The 23,721-nt window shown below is 44.6% G+C and overlaps 1 protein-coding gene across 2 annotated transcripts; it reads left to right on the plus strand.

Moving 5' to 3' along the window:
• The first annotated feature begins 17,732 nt into the window (after positions 1-17,732).
• LOC127301005 (probable receptor-like protein kinase At1g80640) lies at positions 17,733-23,352 on the plus strand. Of its 2 annotated transcripts, none has more exons than XM_051331205.2 (10): positions 17,733-18,063; positions 20,482-20,649; positions 20,739-20,986; positions 21,078-21,210; positions 21,309-21,372; positions 21,458-21,554; positions 21,659-21,761; positions 21,853-21,971; positions 22,751-22,840; positions 22,921-23,352. In XM_051331205.2, exons 1-10 carry the CDS (start codon positions 17,877-17,879, stop codon positions 23,065-23,067), a joined length of 1,356 nt encoding a protein of 451 aa, XP_051187165.1. In that variant the 5' UTR covers positions 17,733-17,876; the 3' UTR covers positions 23,068-23,352. The 2 variants fall into 2 exon arrangements, with proteins under 2 accessions (XP_051187165.1, XP_051187166.1); XM_051331206.2 differs by having other exon boundaries at positions 20,485-20,649.
• Positions 23,353-23,721: the final 369 nt, after the last annotated feature.

Here is a 23,721-nt window from a genome sequence, read left to right on the forward strand (position 1 = left end):
ATGCACTAGACATACCAAAATGAGGCCTCATATATTCATCACACGGCAGGCAGAGGGACTGTCCACAAACTAAGTCGTGTGTGCCATATGGCACACACGACTTAGTTTGAGGGCAGCATTCTGCCTTCCGTTGTGCCATAGTTGAATCATTGGCCAATGCAGAATTGAAGAATTACAAACATGCGAAGCAAGGTAGCATAGGCCTCATACTATGATGACATATGGATGAGATGTTTGATCAGAACCAGTGGCATGGTCATGTTCAGTCATGTCATAGGTTCTGATCAATCATCTCCTCATACTATGATACCCGGTTATAATCATCGGCCTAGTTCAATCAGAAACAACACAATCTAGAACACATTCAAGTCCTCCCACTCCTCTTGCATCTGAACAAACTAGCGCGACTCATCTTAATCTTCCGCACAGCAATCAGAACATGCTAAACCTCAGCACAAAAATCTCTTCCGTTCTTTGCATGCACAGTAAAATCTGACAGTTTCAGTAATCCACAGTCCGATCTATGAAGGATCTACCGCGATTGGAGATTAGAGTAACAGATCTAAGCAAATCGAGACCGTGAACAACAAGAACTGGACAAGAACAGCAAGCAATGGCGACAAACACCTTGGAAACATCTATCCGAACCCTATCCTAATGGAAACCCTAGAAGATATAATGTGCATGTCGTCGCAAATGCCCGAGCATGGCATGTTATGACACAACGAATAAGAAGGTGAGAAGAAGAGGTCGTTACCGCCATTGTTCCGGTCGAGGACGAGGTCAAGTTCGCGGCCGAACTCGAGATGCCGATGAAGACTGCGGAGCAGGTTGCGATCGATGTCGCGATGCTGCTCGCCAACGTCTCCTCCTCCTTGCGGCGGTGCGGTGGTGCGACAGATTGGTCGGCAGGAGGGGAACCGCCTGGTGATGTGACAGTTTGGGGGGATTGAGAGGAAGGAGAGGGGAGCGATGAGGCTAATTATGACGCGTGTTCCCGAAGGGACGCCGCGTTTCCGTCTCCTTTCCCCACGTGTGCAGCCTTCTGGCCACAACAGGCCTGGCTCCAGAGAAACTGCCATTCCGTGCGTTCCTCTAGGGAAAGTCCCAGGGGTGCTTTAAAACCCAGCTCATGCAACAACGTCGCGGCCTGCAGGCAACTAAACGGTCCGTTCCACGTCCCAGCCCATGCAAAAAGCCCTCAGCAGGCTACCAAACACGCCCTATAAAGGTTACTTTGACTGAACCTAGAACAAATTTTATAAAACAAGAAATTGCATACTCAAGGTGAACACATCGGCTAAGGGCATCTCCAGCCGGGCGACGCATTTCGGATGGTCACATCAGTTTGCGCCGGCCGAAATGGTCGAAATCGACCGTACGTCTGTTTGCTTCGGAGGGTGGCTCCAGCGGCACGACGCATACTTTTTCCCATTGATAAAAGCCATATTTTACATTAATAGAAAAACATAAAAAGACTTTAAAAATGCCATAAAGGCCTGCTAAATCCTAGCTAATGGCTACTGCTCATCGTCGATGACGAGGTCGATGAACTCCGGCGTCGGCCATGTAAGCTGGTACTCCGGCAGTGGAATACAAAGGGCAGGCTGCGGCAACTGCGGCCAGGTCGTCGCCGAGGCTATGGTGAAGGTGGCCACTGATCCCAGGCCGGAGCATTAGCCGGCGCGCGGTCGTTGGAATGTGTCGGCGTGGCCGGAGGAGTTGTCGGCCTCCCCTGCGCGAGCGCAGACTCGCGGAGCTGGATTGCGAGCCCGTCCCACATAGCGAGCTCGCTATTGGCCAGTGCCATGGCAATGGACTCCTCCTCGCTAATGTCCGGCTGCTGGGTCTCCTGATCCCACTCCGGCCCGCCGTCGTCGTGGTCGTTGTCTGCGCGCTCTGATACGTCTCCAACGTATCGATAATTTCTTATATTCCATGCCACATTATTGATGTTATCTACATGTTTTATGCACACTTTATGTCTATTCGTGCATTTTCTGGAACTAACCTATTAACAAGATGCCGAAGTGCCAGTTGCTGTTTTCTGCTGTTTTTGGTTTCAGAAATCCTAGTAATGAAATATTCTCGGAATTGGACGAAATCAACGCCCAGGGTCCTATTTTGCCACGAAGCTTCCAGAAGACCGAAGAGGAGACGAAGTGGGGCCCCGAGGCAGCCAAACCCTAGGGCGGCGCGGCCTGGCCCCTGGCCGCGCGGCCCTATGGTGTGGGCCCCTCGTGCCGCCTCCTGACCTGCCCTTCCGCCTACTTAAAGCCTCCGTCGCGAAACCCCCAGTACCGAGAGCCACGATACGGAAAACCTTACTGAGACGCCGCCGCCGCCAATCCCATCTCGGGGGATTCAGGAGATCGCCTCCGGCACCCTGCCGAAGAGGGGATTCATCTCCCGGAGGACTCTACGCCGCCATGGTCGCCTCCGGAGTGATGTGTGAGTAGTCTACCCCTGGACTATGGGTCTATAGCAGTAGCTAGATGGTTGTCTTCTCCCCATTGTGCTTCATTGTCGGATCTTGTGAGCTGCATAACATGATCAAGATCATCTATCTGTAATTCCATATGTTGCGTTTGTTGGGATCCGATGAATAGAGAATACTTGTTATGTTGATTATCAAAGTTATGTCTATGTGTTGTTTATGATCTTGCATGCTCTCCGTTACTAGTAGATGCTCTGGCCAAGTAGATGCTTGTAACTCCAAGAGGGAGTATTTATGCTCGATAGTGGGTTCATGTCTCCGTGAATCTGGGGAAGTGACAGAAATCTCTAAGATTATGGATGTGCTGTTGCCACTAGGGATAAAACATTAGTGCTATGTTCAAGGATATAGTTACTGATTACATTACGCGTAATACTTAATGCAATTGTCTGTTGTTAGCAACTTAATACTGGAGGGGGTTCGGATGATAACCTGAAGGTGGACTTTTTAGGCATAGATGCATGCTGGATGGCGGTCTATGTACTTTGTCGTAATGCCCAATTAAATCTCACAATACTCATCATAATATGTATGTGCATGGTCATGCCCTCTTTATTTGTCAATTGCCCAACTGTAATTTGTTCACCCAACATGCTGTTTATCTTATGGGAGAGACACCTCTAGTGAACTGTGGACCCCGGTCCAATTCTCTATACTGAAATACAATCTACTGCAATACTGTTCTACTGTTTTCTGCAAACAATCATCATCCACACTATACATCTAATCCTTTGTTACAGCAAGCCGGTGAGATTGACAACCTCACTGTTTCGATGGGGCAAAGTACTTTGGTTGTGTTGTGCAGGTTCCACGTTGGCGCCGGAATCTCTGGTGTTGCGCCGCACTACATCCCGCCGCCATCAACCTTCAACGTGCTTCTTGACTCCTACTGGTTCGATTAAACCTTGGTTTCTTACTGAGGGAAACTTGCCGCTGTGCGCATCACACCTTCCTCTTGGGGTTCCCAACAGACGTGTCAACTGCACGCATCAAGCAAATTTCTGGCGCCGTTGCCGGGGAGATCAAGACACGCTGCAAGGGGAGTCTCCACTTTCCAATCTCTTTACTTTGTTTTTGTCTTGCTTTATTTTATTTACTACTTTGTTTGCTGCACTAAATCAAAACACAAAAAAATTAGTTGCTAGTTTTACTTTATTTGCTATCTTGTTTGCTATATCAAAAACACAAAAAAATTAGTTACTCGCATTTACTTTATCTAGTTTGCTTTATTTACTACTGCTAAAATGGCCACCCCTGAAAATACTAAGTTGTGTGACTTCACAACCACAAATAATAATGATTTCTTATGCACACCTATTGCTCCACCTGCTACTACAGCAGAATTCTTTGAAATTAAACCTGCTTTACTGAATCTTGTTATGCGAGAGCAATTTTCTGGTGTTAGTTCTGATGATGCTGCTGCCCATCTCAATAATTTTGTTGAATTGTGTGAAATGCAAAAATATAAAGATGTAGATGGTGATATTATAAAATTAAAATTGTTCCCTTTCTCATTAAGAGGAAGAGCTAAAGACTGGTTGCTATCTCTGCCTAAGAATAGTATTGATTCCTGGACTAAATGCAAGGATGCTTTTATTGGTAGATATTATCCCCCTGCTAAAATAATATCTTTGAGGAGTAGCATAATGAATTTTAAACAATTAGATACTGAGCATGTTGCACAAGCATGGGAAAGAATGAAATCTCTGGTTAAAAATTGCCCAACCCATGGACTGACTACTTGGATGATCATCCAAACCTTCTATGCAGGACTAAATTTTTCTTCGCGGAACTTATTGGATTTAGCTGCTGGAGGTACCTTTATGTCCATCACTCTTGGTGAAGCAACAAAGCTTCTTGATAATATGATGATCAACTACTCTGAATGGCACACGGAAAGAGCTCCACAAGGTAAGAAGGTAAATTCTGTCAAAGAAACCTCTTCCTTGAGTGATAAGATTGATGTTATTATGTCTATGCTTGTGAATGATAGGACTAATATTGATCCTAATAATGTTCCATTAGCTTCATTGGTTGCCCAAGAAGAACATGTTGATGTAAACTTCATTAAAAATAATAATTTCAACAACAATGCTTACCGGAACAATTCTAGTAACAACTATAGGCCATATCCTTATAATAATGGCAACGACTATGGTAATTCTTATGGGAATTCTTACAATAATAATAGGAACACACCCCCTGGACTTGAAGCCATGCTTAAAGAATTTATTAGTACACAAACTGCTTTTAACAAATCTGTTGAAGAAAAGCTTGGGAAAATTGATATACTTGTTTCTAAAGTCGATAGTCTTGCTGCTGATGTTGATCTTTTGAAATCGAAAGTTATGCCTAATGAGAATCATCATAATAAAATTGTTACTACAGCAAATGCCATCCAAGTTAGAATTAATGAGAATATAAGATTAATGGCTGAACTGCGTGCTAGGTGGGATAGAGAAGAAAACGAAAAACTAGCTAAAGAGAAGAATGTAGCTAAAGTTTGGACTATTACCACCACTAGTAATGCTAATGCTACACATGTTGCTGCACCTCCTACCATTAATAATAAAAGAATTGGTGTTAGCAATGTTTCCACTTCTAATGCAAAGCGCGAGAAACTGCCTGAAATTGCTAAAACTGCTGAAACTGCCTGTGATAAAACTGCTGAAATTTTTTCCAACCTTGGGGATGATGATCCCATTGCTGTAGCTCATAATGATTTAGATTTTGATGATTGCCACATCTCTGAAGTTATAAAGTTCATACAAAAACTTGCTAAGAGTCCCAACGCTAGCGCTGTAAACTTGGCTTTCACAAAACATATTACAAATGCTCTCATAAAAGCAAGAGAAGAGAAACTAAAACTTGAAACTTCTATTCCTAGAAAGCTAGAGGATGGTTGGGAACCCATCATTAAAATGAGGGTCAATGATTTTGATTGTAATGCTTTATGTGATCTTGGTGTAAGTATTTCTGTTATGCCTAAGAAAGTCTATGATATGCTTGACTTGCCACCATTGAAAAATTGTTATTTGGATGTTAATCTCGCTGATAATGCTAAAAAAAAACCTTTGGGGAGAGTTGATAATGTTCATATTATGGTTAACAATAACCTTGTCCCCGTTGATTTTGTTGTCTTGGATATTGAATGCAATGCATCTTGTCCCATTATATTGGGAAGACCTTTTCTTCGAACTGTTGGTGCTATCATTGACATGAAGGAAGGTAATATAAAATATCATCCTCTCAAGAAAGGTATGGAACACTTCCCTAGAAAGAGAATGAAATTACCTTTTGATTCTATTATTAGAACAAATTATGATGTTGACACTTCGTCTCTTGATAATACTTGATACACACTTTCTGCACCTAGCTGAAAGGCGTTAAAGAAAAGCGCTTATGGGAGACAACCCATGTTTTTACTACAGTACTTTGTTTTTATTTTGTGTCTTGGAAGTTGTTTACTACTGTAGCAACCTCTCCTTATCTTAGTTTAGTGTTTTGTTGTGCCAAGTAAAGTCGTTGATAGTAAAGTTCATACTAGATTTGGATTACTGCGCAGTTTCAGATTTCTTTGCTGTCACGAATCTGGGCAAAATTCTCTGTAGGTAACTCAGAAAATTATGCCAATTTACGTGAGTGATCCTCAGATATGTACGCAACTTTCATTCAATTTGAGCATTTTCATTTGAGCAAGTCTGGTGCCATTTTATAATTCGTCAATACGAACTGTTCTGTTTTGACAGATTCTGCCTTTTATTTCGCATTGCCTCTTTTGCTATGTTGGATAAATTTCTTTGATCCATTAATGCCCAGTAGCTTTATGCAATGTTCAGAAGTGTTAAGAATGATTATGTCACCTCTGAACATGTTAATTTTTATTGTGCACTAACCCTCTAATGAGTTGTCCTAAGTTTGGTGTGGAGGAAGTTTTCAAGGATCAAGAGAGGAGTATGATGCAACATGATCAAGGAGAGTGAAAGCTCTAAGCTTGGGGATGCCCCGGTGGTTCACCCCTGCATATATCAAGAAGACTCAAGCGTCTAAGCTTGGGGATGCCCAAGGCATCCCCTTCTTCATCGACAACATTATCAGGTTCCTCCCCTGAAACTATATTTTTATTCCATCACATCTTATGTGCTTTTCTTGGAGCGTCGGTTTGTTTTTATTTTTGTTTTGTTTGAATAAAATGGATCCTAGCATTCACTTTATGGGAGAGAGACACGCTCCGCTGTAGCATATGGACAAGTATGTCCTTAGTTTCTACTTATAGTATTCATGGCGAAGTTTCTTCTTCGTTAAATTGTTATATGGTTGGAATTGGAAAATGATACATGTAGTAATTGCTATAAATGTCTTGGATAATGTGATACTTGGCAATTGTTGTGCTCATGTTTAAGCTCTTGCATCATATACTTTGCACCCATTAATGAAGAAATACATAGAGCATGCTAAAATTTGGTTTGCATATTTGGTCTCTCTAAGGTCTAGATAATTTCTAGTATTGAGTTTGAACAACAAGGAAGACGGTGTGGAGTCTTATAATGTTTTCAATATGTCTTTTATGTGAGTTTTGCTGCACCGCTTCATCCTTGTGTTTGTTTCAAATAGCCTTGCTAGCCTAAACCTTGTATCGAGAGGGAATACTTCTCATGCATCCAAAATACTTGAGCCAACCACTATGCCATTTGTGTCCACCATACCTACCTACTACATGGTATTTCTTCGCCATTCCAAAGTAAATTGCTTGAGTGCTACCTTTAAAATTCCATCATTCACCTTTGCAATATATAGCTCATGGGACAAATAGCTTAAAAACTATTGTGGTATTGAATATGTACTTATGCACTTTATCTCTTATTAAGTTGCTTGTTGTGCGATAACCATGTTTCTGGGGACGCCATCAACTACTCTTTGTTGAATATCATGTGAGTTGCTATGCATGTCCGTCTTGTCTGAAGTAAGAGAGATCTACCACCTTATGGTTAAGCATGCATATTGTTAGAGAAGAACATTGGGCCGCTAACTAAAGCCATGATCCATGGTGGAAGTTTCAGTTTTGGACAAAATCCTCAATCTCAAATGAGAAAATTAATTGTTGTTACATGCTTATGCATAAAAGAGGAGTCCATTATCTGTTGTCTATGTTGTCCCGGTATGGATGTCTAAGTTGAGAATAATCAATAGCGAGAAATCCAATGCGAGCTTTCTCCTTAGACCTTTGTACAGGCGGCATAGAGGTACCCCTTTGTGACACTTGGTTAAAACATGTGCATTGCGATGATCCGGTAGTCCAAGCTAATTAGGACAAGGTGCGGGCACTATTAGTATACTATGCATGAGGCTTGCAACTTGTAAGATATAATTTACATGATACATATGCTTTATTACTACCGTTGACAAAATTGTTTCATGTTTTCAAAATAAAAGCTCTAGCACAAATATAGCAATCGATGCTTTTCCTCTATGAAGGACCATTCTTTTACTTTCATTGTTGAGTCAGTTCACCTATTTCTCTCCACCTCAAGAAGCAAACACTTGTGTGAACTGTGCATTGATTCCTACATACTTGCATATTGCACTTATTATATTACTCTATGTTGACAATATCCATGAGATATACATGTTATAAGTTGAAAGCAACCGCTGAAACTTAATCTTCCTTTGTGTTGCTTCAATGCCTTTACTTTGAATTATTGCTTTATGAGTTAACTCTTATGCAAGACTTATTGATGCTTGTCTTGAAGTACTATTCATGAAAAGTCTTTGCTTTATGATTCACTTGTTTACTCATGTCATATACATTGTTTTGATCGCTCCATTCGCTACATATGCTTTACAAATAGTATGATCAAGGTTATGATGGCATGTCACTCCAGAAATTATCTTTGTTATCGTTTTACCTGCTCGGGACGAGCAGAACTAAGCTTGGGGATGCTGATACGTCTCCAACGTATCGATAATTTCTTATGTTCCATGCCACATTATTGATGTTATCTACATGTTTTATGCACACTTTATGTCATATTCGTGCATTTTCTGGAACTAACCGATTAACAAGATGCCGAAGTGCCGATTCTTTGTTTCTGCTGTTTTTGGTTTCAGAAATCCTAGTAACGAAATATTCTCGGAATTGGACGAAATCAACGCCCAGGGTCCTATTTTGCCACGAAGCTTCCAGAAGATCGAAGAGGAGACGAAGTGGGGCCACGAGGCAGCCAAACCCTAGGGCGGCGCGGCCTGGCCCCTGGCCGCGCGGCCCTATGGTGTGGGCCCCTCGTGCCGCCTCCTGACCTGCCCTTCCGTCTACTTAAAGCCTCCGTCGCGAAACCCCCAGTACCGAGAGCCACGATACGGAAAACCTTACTGAGACGCCGCCGCCGCCAATCCCATCTCGGGGGATTCAGGAGATCGCCTCCGGCACCCTGCCGGAGAGGGGATTCATCTCCCGGAGGACTCTACGCCGCCATGGTCGCCTCCGGAGTGATGTGTGAGTAGTCTACCCCTGGACTATGGGTCCATAGCAGTAGCTAGATGGTTGTCTTCTCCCCATTGTGCTTCATTGTCGGATCTTGTGAGCTGCATAACATGATCAAGATCATCTATCTGTAATTCCATATGTTGCGTTTGTTGGGATCCGATGAATAGAGAATACTTGTTATGTTGATTATCAAAGTTATGTCTATGTGTTGTTTATGATCTTGCATGCTCTCCGTTACTAGTAGATGCTCTGGCCAAGTAGATGCTTGTAACTCCAAGAGGGAGTATTTATGCTCGATAGTGGGTTCATGTCTCCGTGAATCTGGGGAAGTGACAGAAATCTCTAAGATTATGGATGTGCTGTTGCCACTAGGGATAAAACATTAGTGCTATGTTCAAGGATATAGTTACTGATTACATTACGCGCAATACTTAATGCAATTGTCTGTTGTTAGCAACTTAATACTGGAGGGGGTTCGGATGATAACCTGAAGGTGGACTTTTTAGGCATAGATGCATGCTGGATGGCGGTCTATGTACTTTGTCGTAATGCCCAATTAAATCTCACAATACTCATCATAATATGTATGTGCATGGTCATGCCCTCTTTATTTGTCAATTGCCCAACTGTAATTTGTTCACCCAACATGCTGTTTATCTTATGGGAGAGACACCTCTAGTGAACTGTGGACCCCGGTCCAATTCTCTATACTGAAATACAATCTACTGTTCTACTGTTTTCTGCAAACAATCATCATCCACACTATACATCTAATCCTTTGTTACAGCAAGCCGATGAGATTGACAACCTCACTGTTTCGTTGGGGCAAAGTACTTTGGTTGTGTTGTGCAGGTTCCACGTTGGCGCCGGAATCTCTGGTGTTGCGCCGCACTACATCCCGCCGCCATCAACCTTCAACGTGCTTCTTGACTCCTACTGGTTCGATTAAACCTTGGTTTCTTACTGAGGGAAACTTGCCGCTATGCGCATCACACCTTCCTCTTGGGGTTCCCAACGGACGTGTCAACTGCACGCATCACGCTCCGCCTCCTCGTCCTCGTCCTCGTTCGCGTCCTCGTCGTTGTTCTCCTCTTCTTCCGCGGTGATCTCACGGTCGAAGTAGTCGATGTCGCCGAGGTATGCAGCTCAGCGGCGCGCGTCGAACTCCCACGTCCTGAAGGAGATCCAGTTGTAGGAGTTGAGCGCGTACGCCGGATCTTATCGGAGATCGGCCGGCAAGATCGCTTGGCGGCGGCGCACCTCGTCACGGCCCTCTCGGCCCCCGCGTGGCACGGGGGGTGGGGGGGGGGACAGGCACGTGCCTAGAGTTGAGGTACCAGCCTCCCCCGAGCAGGTTTGTGTCCGGCCATGCCACCGACCGGTTTTCCTCCGAGAGGCGGTGCGCGAACTCGATGCGGACATACCGCCCGACCCGCGGCTTCTTGCCGAACCGTGAGCCGCTAGCCTCGTGATCATTCTTGGTCTTGCAGAACGGCCAGCATTTCTTCCCCACGGCGTCGGTCGGGTGGATAAGGTGGACTCTGGCAATGGTGTGGTCAGGGAAATGGGACAACGTTCCTTTAAGAGGCTCGGATGCCATCTCGCATTCATTGTCCTGCCAGTGCGACGCTGCCCAACAACGTTCCTTTATTCATTTGGCATTCATTCTTTAGCATGACCGGTTCCAACAATAACATCAGTGTGTTGCACCGATCACCGGTTTTCAGCATGCTTATGTAAGGCAAACCTACCCGGGTGAGCTACAAGGTCAATAAAAATAAATATGAGAAGCCATATTATTTTGCTGATGACATCTACCCTGACTGGATCACAATGGTGAAGAGCGCGTCCGTGTGGACACAACGTACACCCGTTGCCCTCTAGTGAAATTCGTAGTACATTGTGGCAACTGCCAAGAGTCACACGCTCCCATGCCAGCTCACTCATGGACCAGCCGCACGCCCGCACCCAGAGCCGCTGCTCCCCATACTCTCTCCCCATACCAACCAGGTCACGTCGGCCCCACGCGCCGGTGGGCCGCCAGCGTGCAGCGAAGTGGGATCCCACTTACTGCCACCAGCATTCAAAGCCTCAACTTTTTTTTTTTTTTTTTTGAACAAAGCAGGCGCCAGAGGCGCTTATATTGCATTCAGCTCATAAACAAAGTACATCATGAAGTACAAATCCCTGTAGATGAAAATTCTGTAAAGAGCTAGCAATGGGACAGACTCCTATGTTCCTGTGAGCTGAATTAAGACAGGAGAAGATAGGCAACGACTCAGAGCGTCGAAGTGCCTGTTTTGCACAGTCGTGAGCTACTCTATTTAGATTTCTTTTTATATGATATATCTTCGGAAGAAGGGGTTCCGATGCTTTCTTGTAATCTGCAATTTGTTCTCTAAGCTCCCAGGGCACTTGTTTATCTGTGACAGAGCGGGCTGCTGCAGCTTTCGCCAAAGCGAGGTTGTCAGTGAGGAAAGTGACACCTTGTTCTTGGACCTGCGCTGCAATTTTTGATGCAAGAAGAAGGGCAGCAGCTTCAGCAAGAATAGGAGAAGAAGGCTGGATTGTTGATGCCTGAATCATGATAGTTTCTTCTCTGCCTTGCCTTAGGAATTGGCAGAATATTCCTATCCCTGTTTTCTGTAATTCTTGAGCACCTGTTGTGTTGTTTTTCCGCCATGTCGCATCTGAGAAGATCTTGCTCCCTTGTATTCTCAAATCTGTGCTAATTGTGTTCCCTGAACATAGCATCTCCTCTTGTACCTCTGTTCTTGATTGTGGCTTGTTCACTTCAACCTGTGCTACATCAAATAATTCTAGATTTTGTTTAATAGCATTAGTCATATGATGAACCTGTAAAGGAGTGTTATCTTTTTTATTGAACAGAGAATCATTCCTGGTTTTCCATAAACACCACATGAAAGTAAGAATATTCTCAATACTACCGTTAGGATGATTCATAGTGAGGAGTCTATTAATGATTTGGGTTATAGATTCAGAGGGAGAAGCTACTTGATCAATTTTCAAAAACCAGGGATGCATGTACCAAGCTGCTCTAGCAAAAGGACATAGGAACAGGAGATGTTGGTCTGTTTCTTCCACATCACATCTACAGCAGTATTTACTAATGTGTTTACTATACTTACCTGCTCTCGCTCCTGAAGAAATAGCCTTCCTTATGATCCTCCAACCAAAAGTTTTTATCCTGGGAATTATGTTCTTATTTGTCCATATGGATTGGAGAAGGAGTTTGGTATTTGCACTAACCTGTCTTGGTCTTGGTTCTCCCTGCTCAAATAGATTGTCAAGACATACTCTATATGCACTTCTGGAATTGCATTTACCTGTAGGTGTAAGTTTCCAACAAAGGCAGTCTTCATCCTGTGTATTGATAATCGGAGTATTCTTGATTATTCCAGCCATCTGCCCCTGAAATAAGGTGTCAATTAGCTGTTCATTCCAAAGTTTTTGCCCGGGTATCCAAAGGTCTTTAACTTGGCTTGGATAGGAGTAGTTTCCAGGTTGAATTATCAGAGAATCATATATTTGAGCCCATCCTTCACACCAAGGCGTGCTCCAAATAGAAATCTGGCCCAAAGTAAGCTGGTAGAAAGTATGGGTTTTGAGAATAGGTAGCACTTTAAGGATGGAGGCCCAAAAGGCCGATTTGGGAACATTTGAATTTGGGCGCCAGAGAGAGGAATCGGGAAAATATTTTGATTTTAGAACCTGGTGGAGAAAATTGTTTGGCTGTTCTGCAAGTCTCCATGCAGCCATGAGAATGAGACCCTGATTGATAGCTTGCAAATTTCTAATACCTAGGCCTCCTTCTTTTTTTGGCATACAAATGTCTTTCCAAGCCCTTAGGCATAAGCTTCTGGAGTTTGAGTCTTTCCTGATACCTGTCCACCAAAAGTTCCTAATAATAGAGGTGAGCTTTGCAATGAATTTTTTCGAGAAAAGAATATTTGACATGTAGTAGACAGGGATGGATGAGAAGACAGATTTTATAAGTTCTAGTCTAGCTGCATGAGAAAGTTGGTCTGCCTTATAAGTTGAAAGTTTGGTTTTGAATTTATCTACAACAAAATTATAAGCATCATTTCTGTTTTTCCCTGGAATAATAAGAGGATGTCCAAGATGTATAAAATTTGAATCTATAATTGGGACAGGGAAAATGTTGCAGATCAATTGAACTATGTGGCTGTCTACATGCTTACTGAAGATAATTCCCGATTTCGTCCAATTTGGAGTTTGCCCTGATCTATTGCAAAAGTCCTGGAGCACCTGTTTCATTTTTGTCGCTTCTTGTTCCGTAGCTTGTCCACACATCAGAAGATCATCCGCAAAAAGTAGAGAATGGATAGGCGGACAGTTTGGCCCCAATTTAATACCTGCAAAGTTATTAGCAGCCATAGCTTCCTGCAGAGCAATAGATAGTTCATTTATGGCAAGGACAAATAAGTACGGCGATAACGGACATCCTTGTCGTATGCCTCTGTCCCCTTTGAATTTAGCAAAAGCCTGTCCATTAATGACAACCGAAAAGGTAGGAGACGAGACACAAGCGTGAATGAGATTTATGAAATGACCATGCAACCCTTTACGTGTGAGAGCTTCGACAATGAAGTTCCATTCTAATCTATCAAAAGCTTTGGCTAGATCTATTTTTAGCATGAAAGCTTTGTGTTTCCAGGAGCTAACAACAAAAGAATGAGAAATTTCTTGAGCAATGATAATATTGTTGCTAATTCTTCTACCTTCAATAAAAGCTTGTTGAGATGGATGGATGTAATCAGGCAAATGAGGCTTAAGTCTATTGGCGATACATTTGGCTATAATTTTGTAAATTACATTGCAAAGACTAATCGGCCTGTAATCCGCAGGAACAAGAGGAACAAGCTTTTTTGGAATAAGCGCAATGTGAGTGTCATTTATGTGGCTGGGCATGATACCTGTTTGGAAGAAAGTCCTGACAAGTTGAATTACATCTTGCCCAATCCAGCTCCATGTAGCTATGTAGAACTCCACATTGAATCCATCTGGTCCGGGAGAAGCGTTCCTCTTCATATCTTTTAGAGTATCTAAAATTTCTTTTTCATCGGGGATAGTGTAAGTGTAATCATCTAGGCCCTGAGGTAGCTGAGTGTGTATGAATGGCCTGCCATTGTTAGCTTGAGAGGAAGCAAATATAGATCGGAAGTAGTTTACAAAAGTATTACTGATTTGGTTCGGCATATAATGCAAAATGTTATTTTCATCTTTAACCGAAACAATAGTATTCTTTCTTCTACGCTTAACAATGGCTCTATGGAAAAAGGCTGTATTTCTATCTCCATCTCTAACCCAATGCTTCTTAGCTCTTTGCATATAGGAATCGGTTAATTTTGTCAAGGTTTGCTCATACCTTATGCTTAGGGAAGCCTCTTTCATATGATCTTGCTGTTGTTCTGGCTTCATTTGAATTTCTTTGATTTGATCCTCCAAAGTAGACAGCTCCTGTTGTAATGGTTTCTTCTTTTTGCACCATACTTTTAATTGTCCTGCAAGATGATTAGTTCTCTGCGAAAAAGATTTGTTTCTAGAAGTATGCCACGCCTTTTTTGCATAATCATTAAAATCATCTTCTTTAAGCCACCAATTTTCAAATTTGAAGGTCTTTTTTATCTTTCTAACTTGGCCCTCCGTAGAGAGCAAGATGGCAGCATGGTCACTAAGGGTGTGAATAATAGGCATATTATAAACATTGGAAATGGGAAAAACATCACACCAATCAGCATTAGCAAGACATCTATCCAATCTCTCATAAGTGGGTTTGGAAGAAAATCGCTTATTAGTCCAAGTGTAAGCCGGGCCACTAAAACCAAGATCAAAGAAACCACAATTTTTAACCAAGGATCTGAAAGCATACAAGCGACTACGATTTATATTAGTGGAAATCTTGTCCATATCATACAAAAGCTCATTCATATCTCCCATACATAGCATTGGAAGAGTTGAGTTATCATGCACAAAAGCAGCAACTTCTTCCCAGATAGCAGTAGTTTGTCGATGATACGGATCACCATATATACACACTAAGCCAAATTTAAGATTTCTAGTGCTATAAACTACAGTAGCTAGGATAACATGGGTACTAGAACTATTCACAGTCACTTGAAGCTCGTCATTCCACATCAACCAGAGCCCGCCCGAGCGTCTTCGAGAGGGCACTACAAAGCTATTGGACATATTAAACCTAGCATTTAAATCATCACAAGTGAATTTAGAAGATTTGATCTCAGAGACAAATGTTACCTGAGGTTTAGTAGAGGCTATCATCCGGGCAAGATACACCATCTTGTTACTGCCAAGGGTCCTGCCCATACCTTGGCAGTTCCATCCTAAGGCTCTCATGGCGCCCGTGGCGCCTTAAGGGCTGGCGCCGCTGCCTCGAGATCCATGTCCATGCTTGTTCTCCCAGAGTTGTCACACACAGCTTGTGTAGCATCATTGCTAGAGGTGCCCAGTTGAATTTGGCCTTGAACATTTGCCTGGCCTCCGGTTGCATCACTGCCAAAACAGCCATCCATACCCACATAGTGCTCGCGAGCCAAAGGAGGAGGTGAGAAACCTCCTTGTTGAGAATCTTGCGTAGCCATAGAGTGAGACGGCGACGGCGTGTGTAGCGGCCAGGGATCATGGTCTGCTCGATGAGCCGAGCTGCTATGAGCCGGCGATGCACAGTTTGAAGCAGAATTGGGGATACCAAATATCCCCACAGTCTGGCCAGCATCTCTGCCACCAGCATTGCCCACAGCCACTTCTTGAGCCCGGTGAACACGACGCCAGGTGGAAGCACCAGGTTTATGGTGAGTAATCCCAACAACTCTGTGGCCAATTCCAGCATTGGCAACCTCTTCAACATCCCATCCTGAAGGTCTACGTCGATTCCTGCTCCTTGCAGCGGAAAGAGTGGGGTTGGGATTTGACCTTGGTTTGTTGGAGAAGCTTGGCCTTGCTCCAAGGATTCCTCCTCCGCCTCTCGAGTCGGCGATGGCTTGAGCCGCACTCGGGAGAGCTCGAGCACCTCCTCCTTCCTCCAGCTGTGCGCCAAGGGAGCCGGCTCCGAAAGCCGGCGGGCACATCTGCATCGCCTGCAGATCGGCGTCCCCTCCGTCTCCATCTTGGCCCGTCGCGGGCGCCGCTCGCTTCGCCGCCTGCTGGGACACGAGATCGAGCGAGGTGCTCGCTCGCTTTGGTGGTGATTTGGCCAGCGAGGGGAGTTGGGGATTAGGAAAAGGAGAAGCCGGGTTATTCTCGAGTACACTTTTTCCAGCACTAGCGGCGGCACCAACTGTCCCTCCAACGTGTCTTTCATGCACTATAGCTGTCCTCCGAGCACCGCTCTGAGTTTGGTTCCCGCCATCAATGCTTCTTGGTGTATGAACAGTACTATCTTGCAACTGCTGTTCGTGCTCCTTTGCTGAAGAATGTTCTTCGAATTGCAGTCTTCTTCTTGTCATACCTGCATTCGACCCTTCACCTGCTCTTTGCCTCAACTGATCTTCTCCAATAGCTCTCTGGGATCTGCCAATGTGTGGGCTCTGATATGTACTGAAGATTGGATTGCTTCCTTCACCTTGAACAGCAAAATTTATTGGAATATCTGCAGGCTCCACCATCCATGAACCATAACGCTGGAACGGCACCTGTTGTGCTTGGTCTGCTTGGCCTGACCGAATTTTCTCTGCAACAATCCTTTGTCTAAGATTGCAATTTCTCACTGTATGAAACATTACTCCACAGAATACACAGATTCTTCCAATTTTCTCATAATTGAGATAAGTGATTCCCGCTTCATTAACTGAATACAAAAGCTTCACTCGATCATATACAGACATTCCTACTTTGATCTTGGCAATTCCCCATATGTAATCTGGTCTTGATTCTAGCATTACTTGTCTCAGTTCATGGAACTCAGATTGGTTACCAACAAGGTTCAGTATATCCTTGAGAATCTTGAAGGATCTGTGTTTTTTTGGAATCCCATAGGCTCTGATAGTAGCATACACATATTCAAATTTGTAGTCTCCTTTCTCAATATCTTTTTCTGGACTTTCAAACTCTATCAGCATAACATCAGATCCTACTGTCCATGGCTGCTTTGTATACACGAACATCATGGATTCGAAAGAAGAGAAGTGCGCTCTGAAAATCAACTGATTTACCTGAGAAACTTTGTAGAAATTGTTCCTCCAGGCCCTTATCATTGCTTGCTGAACTGAACCAAGAGATAGAATCTTCGGTGTTCCTCCTGAGCATGCAACCTTCAGCAACAGAGTAAACTCCTCCTTTTCTTCTTCTCTATTCTGTTGATTCTGTCCTTGATCTGAGAGACCCATAGCTTGTAATCCCACCGATAGCAGAGGTATTTCAGGAGTCTCTAGCGCTGGCGGGATATGAGATGCAAGATCCCACTCTCCTGCCATGGATGGAGATGGCTGCTGCTTTTCCATGCGAACCTGCTTTAGATCTGCATGTATCAGATGAGAACTTGGCTGTGGGAAAGGTGGAGAGATTTGATGCTGAGAATCAGAAGGCTGTGACGAGAGGATTGAGAGAAGTGATTTTGGGAAAGATTTTAGGCGAGATTAGGGGGAAGAGAGGGGGACGGAGGGTGGTGGTTGCAGGGCATCACGCCATTCTCCACAGGGGTACCATAGGCAACTCAAAGCCTCAACTAAAACTATCCGAAACCGAAAGAGAGAGAAAGAGCAGTGGGTGGAACGTGGAAGGTTTGAAAGGGGCCCTGTGCGTTTCCTGTTCCCACGGCCACGGGCCACCGGCGCCGGTGCTCCTCGAGCCGCCCGCCGGCTGCCATTTCGGACTCCACTACGCTGGAAGGGACAGATGGAGGTGTCCGGTGGCGGTGGCTTCTTACTGCTGCTGTTTGGTGTGGTGCTAATGCCTAGGAGTGCCACGGTTCTGCTCGCGGATGCGGCGAGGAGGACCCTTACCGACGTGTCCTCGCCGCCCGCGCCATCGCCGGCGGCAGACGCGCCCATCCTTCCTGGTGTGGTGGTATCTCCTCCGACAGGTGAGCACCCAATCTTTATCTGGTATTATTTCGTGGAAAGAAGAAGAAACGTAATTGCCCCATTCGTAACCGTGCACCGCAAATCCGGGTGCTTTCTGCATCGCCTTTCACGTATTTATATGCCTTGATTTTGAGGCGCCTATGATGCTATGTAGACTGCGGGCTGCCGCGGTCCTTCAAATTGCAATGTCCTCTTTGCTCCTGACGTGGTTAGCTATTTGAGGCTTGTGGGATGCAAAACTGCCTTCTATTCTGCTTAGTTTATTTCGCTTCATTTGTGATGTCTGCATTGGTCGTATTACTGAATTCTTTCGAGGCCAAGATGAGAAGCTGGTTTCCCTCGCTGTATGATTTGTTCCATGTTGTTGTATAGATGAGAAAAGTGAGGAACCGTTACTTGTTCTGAATCTTGGGTTAGATTGCCTCAAATTCCCTTTACATCCAATTGCATTATTACAAAACTAGTGCAGCTGCTGAGTCTGGGGTATAGAACTTGAGAGTTCTTCTTTTTTTCTAGAATACAGAATTTTTTTTTCGCGAAAATGCAAAAAGCTTTGTGTTTCGATTCATTGATAGAAAATGAGTTTACATTACAAACCTAAGAAAAGGCCGAACACCCACAGTACATACCCAACACTCAAAACTAGACTACGACAAAAAGGCCGAAATCCGTCGAGTGCCCCTCCAAGACGCTGCAGAGTGAGCTCCTCCGCAAGACAGAACGCTTGCCGATGAAAGTTGCAGTGCTTGTGCATTGTCAAAATTACCAAGAGCCTGCCAGCCGCAGCCAAGACGCGTACCACCTGAATCCCGCGAGCCCACCATGGCTCAGCTGGGAGCATTGCTGCTCCGGCCTCGACCCAAATCCAAGGAACGCCGTCGGCGCAGCGGCTAGCTCCCGGCAACCTCGACAGACGTGCAAGCGTGCAGTCTTCAGCAGCCTGCCAACAAACACAGAGGCCAGCCCACCACTGCTCATCCAGAGGCATGCTCGCGCTGTTCGAGGAAGATCCTCGTCGCGCAAGCCACCGCGATACCACTCGAGAGGCCGGCACGCTACCTGCATAGCAAGACACCTCCCATGTGGTCAGCGCTGAGATCCACGAGGAAGAACTACGGCCCGAACTCAAGTTCCCAAGACGACGCCTCCAAGAAGGGTACGACGTCAAAGACGCCGTCGTCGCCCGATTTGGCTAGCCAAATCTGAGGTTTTCACCCGGAACATGAGACCCTAGGCAAGGGAGGTGCCGAAACTCCTCGATGACGCCACAGAGGAAGCGCCCTCGGGCGTCGCCGTCACCGGCCCCGAAAGGCAGGGCTTTCGCCTAGATCATGGTACCTCACCAAGCTGTCCATTCTTCGCCAAGACCTCCTGCGCTGACCCTTTTCTCTCAAAGCGCTAGTCTTGGCAGCGCAACCCGCCGGCAGCACGTCCAGCGCGCCAGGTCGGGGGCAGCCATGCCCACAAAGGGACAGGCCGCCTAAGAGGGGCACCACCGAGCCGCAAGCGGTGCAGGTGCCACCATGGGGTGGGTCGCAGCGGGTTTGCACACATCCACCTCAGAGAGCATCGCCGGCCACCCAGCACCGTCCACCTTGTCGCCAGCGCCGCATGGACGCCACGAGCCGCCACGCCAAGATGGCGTAGGGTTCCGCTCAACCCGGCCAGAGCAGCAGCACCCTGCGCTCGGAGCCGAGGAGGACGGACAAGGAGGAGGTGCCTGGCCGCACCCAGGCGTAGGAGGGCAGAACGGTCGGGGCCCACCAAACCCAGATCGGGCCCGAAGGGCCCAGACCCGAGCCAGCAAGCCCGCGCCGCCATGGCGCCATCTCCGGCCGCCCAGCACCACATGTAGCCGTCATCCCAGCGCCATCGCCGTCGCTGGCCACCCAGAAATCAGCTTGGCCGCGCCGCCCACCGCCGGACTTGGTGGCCGCCCGAGAGCAGCCGCCGCCTCCAGCACGGGGACGCCGCCACGCCACGAAGCCGCCACGCCGCTGCCGAGGCAGCCGCACCGCTGCGCCCCTCGTGAAGCGCGCCGCCCTCACCGGCCCCGTCGGCCCGCGCCAAGTCCTCCGCGCGAGGGGGAGAGGAGTCCCCGTCGCCGCCAGCGCCCAGGCTTTGCCCAGCGACGCCCTCCGGCGGCGGCGAGGGGAGGGAGGAGCAGGGGGAGGGGAGCTGGGCAGGTGTTGGCTAGGGTTCCCTCCCGTCGCCCACGGGAGCGACGAGGGGGAACGGTCAAGGAGATGTTCAGAATACAGAATTTGAGACTTTTATGTATGCCTTCTCTTGTGTTTCAGTGTCTTACAATTGAATTGATCAATATTTGTGCGTCTCTGTAATAGTTTGAAGCCCGAACTGTACTTTTATGAATAAAATATCTGACCTTTATCTGTTATGGTTGCCCCTGAGCGCAGCAGTAAAGATCCCAACTGAAGGAGATAACCATTACCAAAAGCAGGTCCTAGTTGCAGTTATCCTGTCACTCGTTGCAGTCATCGTAATGGCAGTATCAGCAACTTATGCATGGTCCTTCTGGAGAAAAGCTCGTGAAGCTCTGGACTCCAAGGACATGAAACTTCAAAGTGAGGTCCTTAAGTTACATATTCCAGAAAATATCAGTATTTAATTTACAGTACCACTTTTACTTACCGCGTGATTGGTCTGTTTCTAGATCGTAGTAACGGGCACATGTTGCTGCCGGTGCTGGGGAAACTTAATTCAAATAAAATGTCCAATAAAGAAGTAATTGCAATGATGGACTTCTCAGTCTTAGAGACCGCTACTGACAAATTCAGTGAAAAGAATATCTTGGGAAAAGGAGGTCTTGGTTGTGTATATAGAGCTTGTCTTGATGGAAACGTAGTTGCAGCTGTGAAGAAACTGAATTGTTGTAGGCAAGAAGTTGAGAAAGAGTTTGAGGTGACCGAATAATGCATGTCATTTTATTTTCCAAATTTATAATATTGATTGGAATATATTGTTTGATTGCATGTTCATATGTGGTTGTCAGAATGAGCTGGATTTTCTTGGAAAAATTCGACATCCCAATGTGATCTCTGTGCTGGGATATTGCAGTCATGAAGATACAAGGCTGGTCATTTATGAGTTAATGGAAAATGGTTCTCTTGAAACACAATTACATGGTGCATTTCAGTTTATTCCTATCCTAAATTAGCATCTACATTATGCTTGATATAATAATGGAGGAAAAATGTTTTTATTTTATTTTTTGCTTCTGTAGGATCCTCTCACGGGTCAGCTTTAAGTTGGCACACTCGCCTGAAAATTGCTCTTGATGCCGCAAGGTTCTACTTCTAAAACAGTTGTATCTTATGCATAAGTTGCAATAAGGATTATCGATACTAATCCAAGCCAATGCTGCCATCGCAGAGGGTTGGAACACCTTCATGAGCACTGCAATCCAATAATTATTCACAGAGATATAAAATCATCCAATATACTTCTTGACTCTGTGTATAATGCAAAGGTTAGAATTTTAAGCTTTTACCAACTTCCAGTTCCGTAAATTGTCCAATGTCCAGAACTTACCAGTATGACTTGACTTATGATTGCTTTTCTTTAATTGTACAGATATCAGATTTTGGCCTTGCAACATATGGTGGAAACCACAACAGAGATGACATAAACCCTTCAGGAACTGTTGGTTATGTTGCAGCAGAGTATCTTCTAGATGGTACATGCATTTTCCTTAGTACATTAAGATATTACTCAGTAGCATGGATTCTGAAGCCTTTAATTTAGTCATGTTATTTATACATTTTTAGGTCAATTAACTGAGAAAAGTGACGTATATTCTTTTGGTGTGGTTCTTCTTGAGCTGTTGCTTGGAAGGAAACCAGTGGAAAGGGTTGGAGAGTCTCATTGTGAATCTATTGTGTCATGGGTATCTACTTGGTCTCCATGCTTTATACAGTAGTACTTTTCGTGAACTTATGATACTTAATGTTTGAGCACAATTGCACTCACTAGCAACAGATAGACATATTCTTTGACTTAATAGTGGAAACAGACATTTATGCAGAGAACATTATATCAGTAAAAATATGTATTGAATATCATTTTCTCAAAAAAAAAATTAGATTAACATATTCTGGTGTCCACTTGTCACTTTTTTACTCTTTTTTGTGCCCTACATGCAACCTTGAGTCCTTGAATATTAGTCATCCTGCATGGTTCGAAAAATAAAGTCCTTGAATATTATCTCTTACCACTAAATATTTCTAAGAAGTTTGAAAATAAGGCCAATTTGGAATATTTACAAATATGATGCTGATCAAAATAACAAAAATTTGACCACTCAATTGTGATGGTTGCAAGAATTTATCACCATGTAGAGTACCAAACTGTCAAATAATTATTCTCGTTTAATCAGCACAGTATGCAAGTTAATGGTCGTTCTGAAGTCTTTAAGTTAATACATTCAGAAAGGAAAAAGAGAGGCAATTTGCTACCTAGCTTGCATGAAGGAGACACATATTCCCCATTTTGTATTGCTAGCAACCAACAATAAGTCATCAAATAGGAGTATTGTGAAAAAAAAATGAAACAACATATGCTCCTGTTCTATGATATTATTTTTTCCATGTGTAGAAAACTGATCTCATTCTATTTTTTTTTACAAGGAGGAACATCATTCTATAACCACAGAGTTTTCTTTTGCAGGCCATGCCTCAGATAACGGATAGAACAAAGCTGCCACAAATAATTGATCCTGTTATCCAAAACACCATGGACTTGAGACATCTATATCAAGTAATTAGCCAGATTTATCCACATTTGTTTTCCTCTTCTGCATCAGAATCGTTTTTGTAATCACATTGTTGTTTGTCTAGGTTGCTGCTGTTGCTGTCCTTTGTGTTCAGCCAGAGCCAAGCTATAGACCACTAATCGCAGATGTTCTTCACTCGCTTGTTCCTCTTGTTCCTGTGGAGCTTGGGGGCACTCTGAGGGTAGTCGAGCAACCCCGTTCAGCTGGCTAAAAAGACGGAGACTTTTTTAAGCAAAGCATGCCTTTATTTGCATGGATTGTGCCAGTTCTCACCCATGATGAGCAAAATGAGACCAGTGCGATCTGTTTTAAGAGGGAACTATTCGTTCCGTGGCCATTATTTTGCAATGCAGGCTTGTCATGTTGCTTCCAACGTTTTCTGGTCCATCAACCTGCTATGGACTTGGGTAGTAGTTTAGCTTACCGATACAGTTTAACTGATATGGGACTATGTTCTAAAGAAAAATCCCCCACTGATTAGTGGAATTCTTATAAATTCCATTGCTAGTAATTTTTTTATAAATTTCATGATCATAACTCATAAGTCAAAAAAGAATACATTCATGGTTAACCCAATTGCTCTCTCACTGCTAACTGCGTGCAATCTACTTTGACCTACGTTCTGGTCTTTTGGGGGCGCCGGCACACGGTGTCAGCCTATTGGGGGTGTTTGTGAGCCCCCCAACAAATTTGTGCAAAAGAATTTAAAATCATGAAATTTAAATAGATCAGCAACATTTCATTCAGATATTTAGGGTTTTTACAAAGTTGAATGAAATTTAAATGAAAACCCCAATCTAGCGGCACCGGTCGAAGGCGTTGTAGTCTAGGTTGATGTTGTCGCCGTCATTGCCACAGACGTCTT

Source organism: Lolium perenne, chromosome 7 (assembly GCF_019359855.2).
Source record: "Lolium perenne isolate Kyuss_39 chromosome 7, Kyuss_2.0, whole genome shotgun sequence".
Classification (NCBI taxonomy): Eukaryota; Viridiplantae; Streptophyta; class Magnoliopsida; order Poales; family Poaceae; genus Lolium; species Lolium perenne.

Excerpts from the sequence above, each read along its gene's own strand:
- LOC127301005 (XM_051331205.2), top strand. The coding sequence starts at position 17,877 with ATGGAGGTGTCCGGTGGCGGTGGCTTCTTACTGCTGCTGTTTGGTGTG. Across the intron at positions 20,987-21,077 it reads AAGTTGAGAAAGAGTTTGAG|AATGAGCTGGATTTTCTTGG; the intron begins GTGACCGAATAA and ends TGTGGTTGTCAG. Across the intron at positions 21,972-22,750 it reads GTGAATCTATTGTGTCATGG|GCCATGCCTCAGATAACGGA; the intron begins GTATCTACTTGG and ends TTTCTTTTGCAG.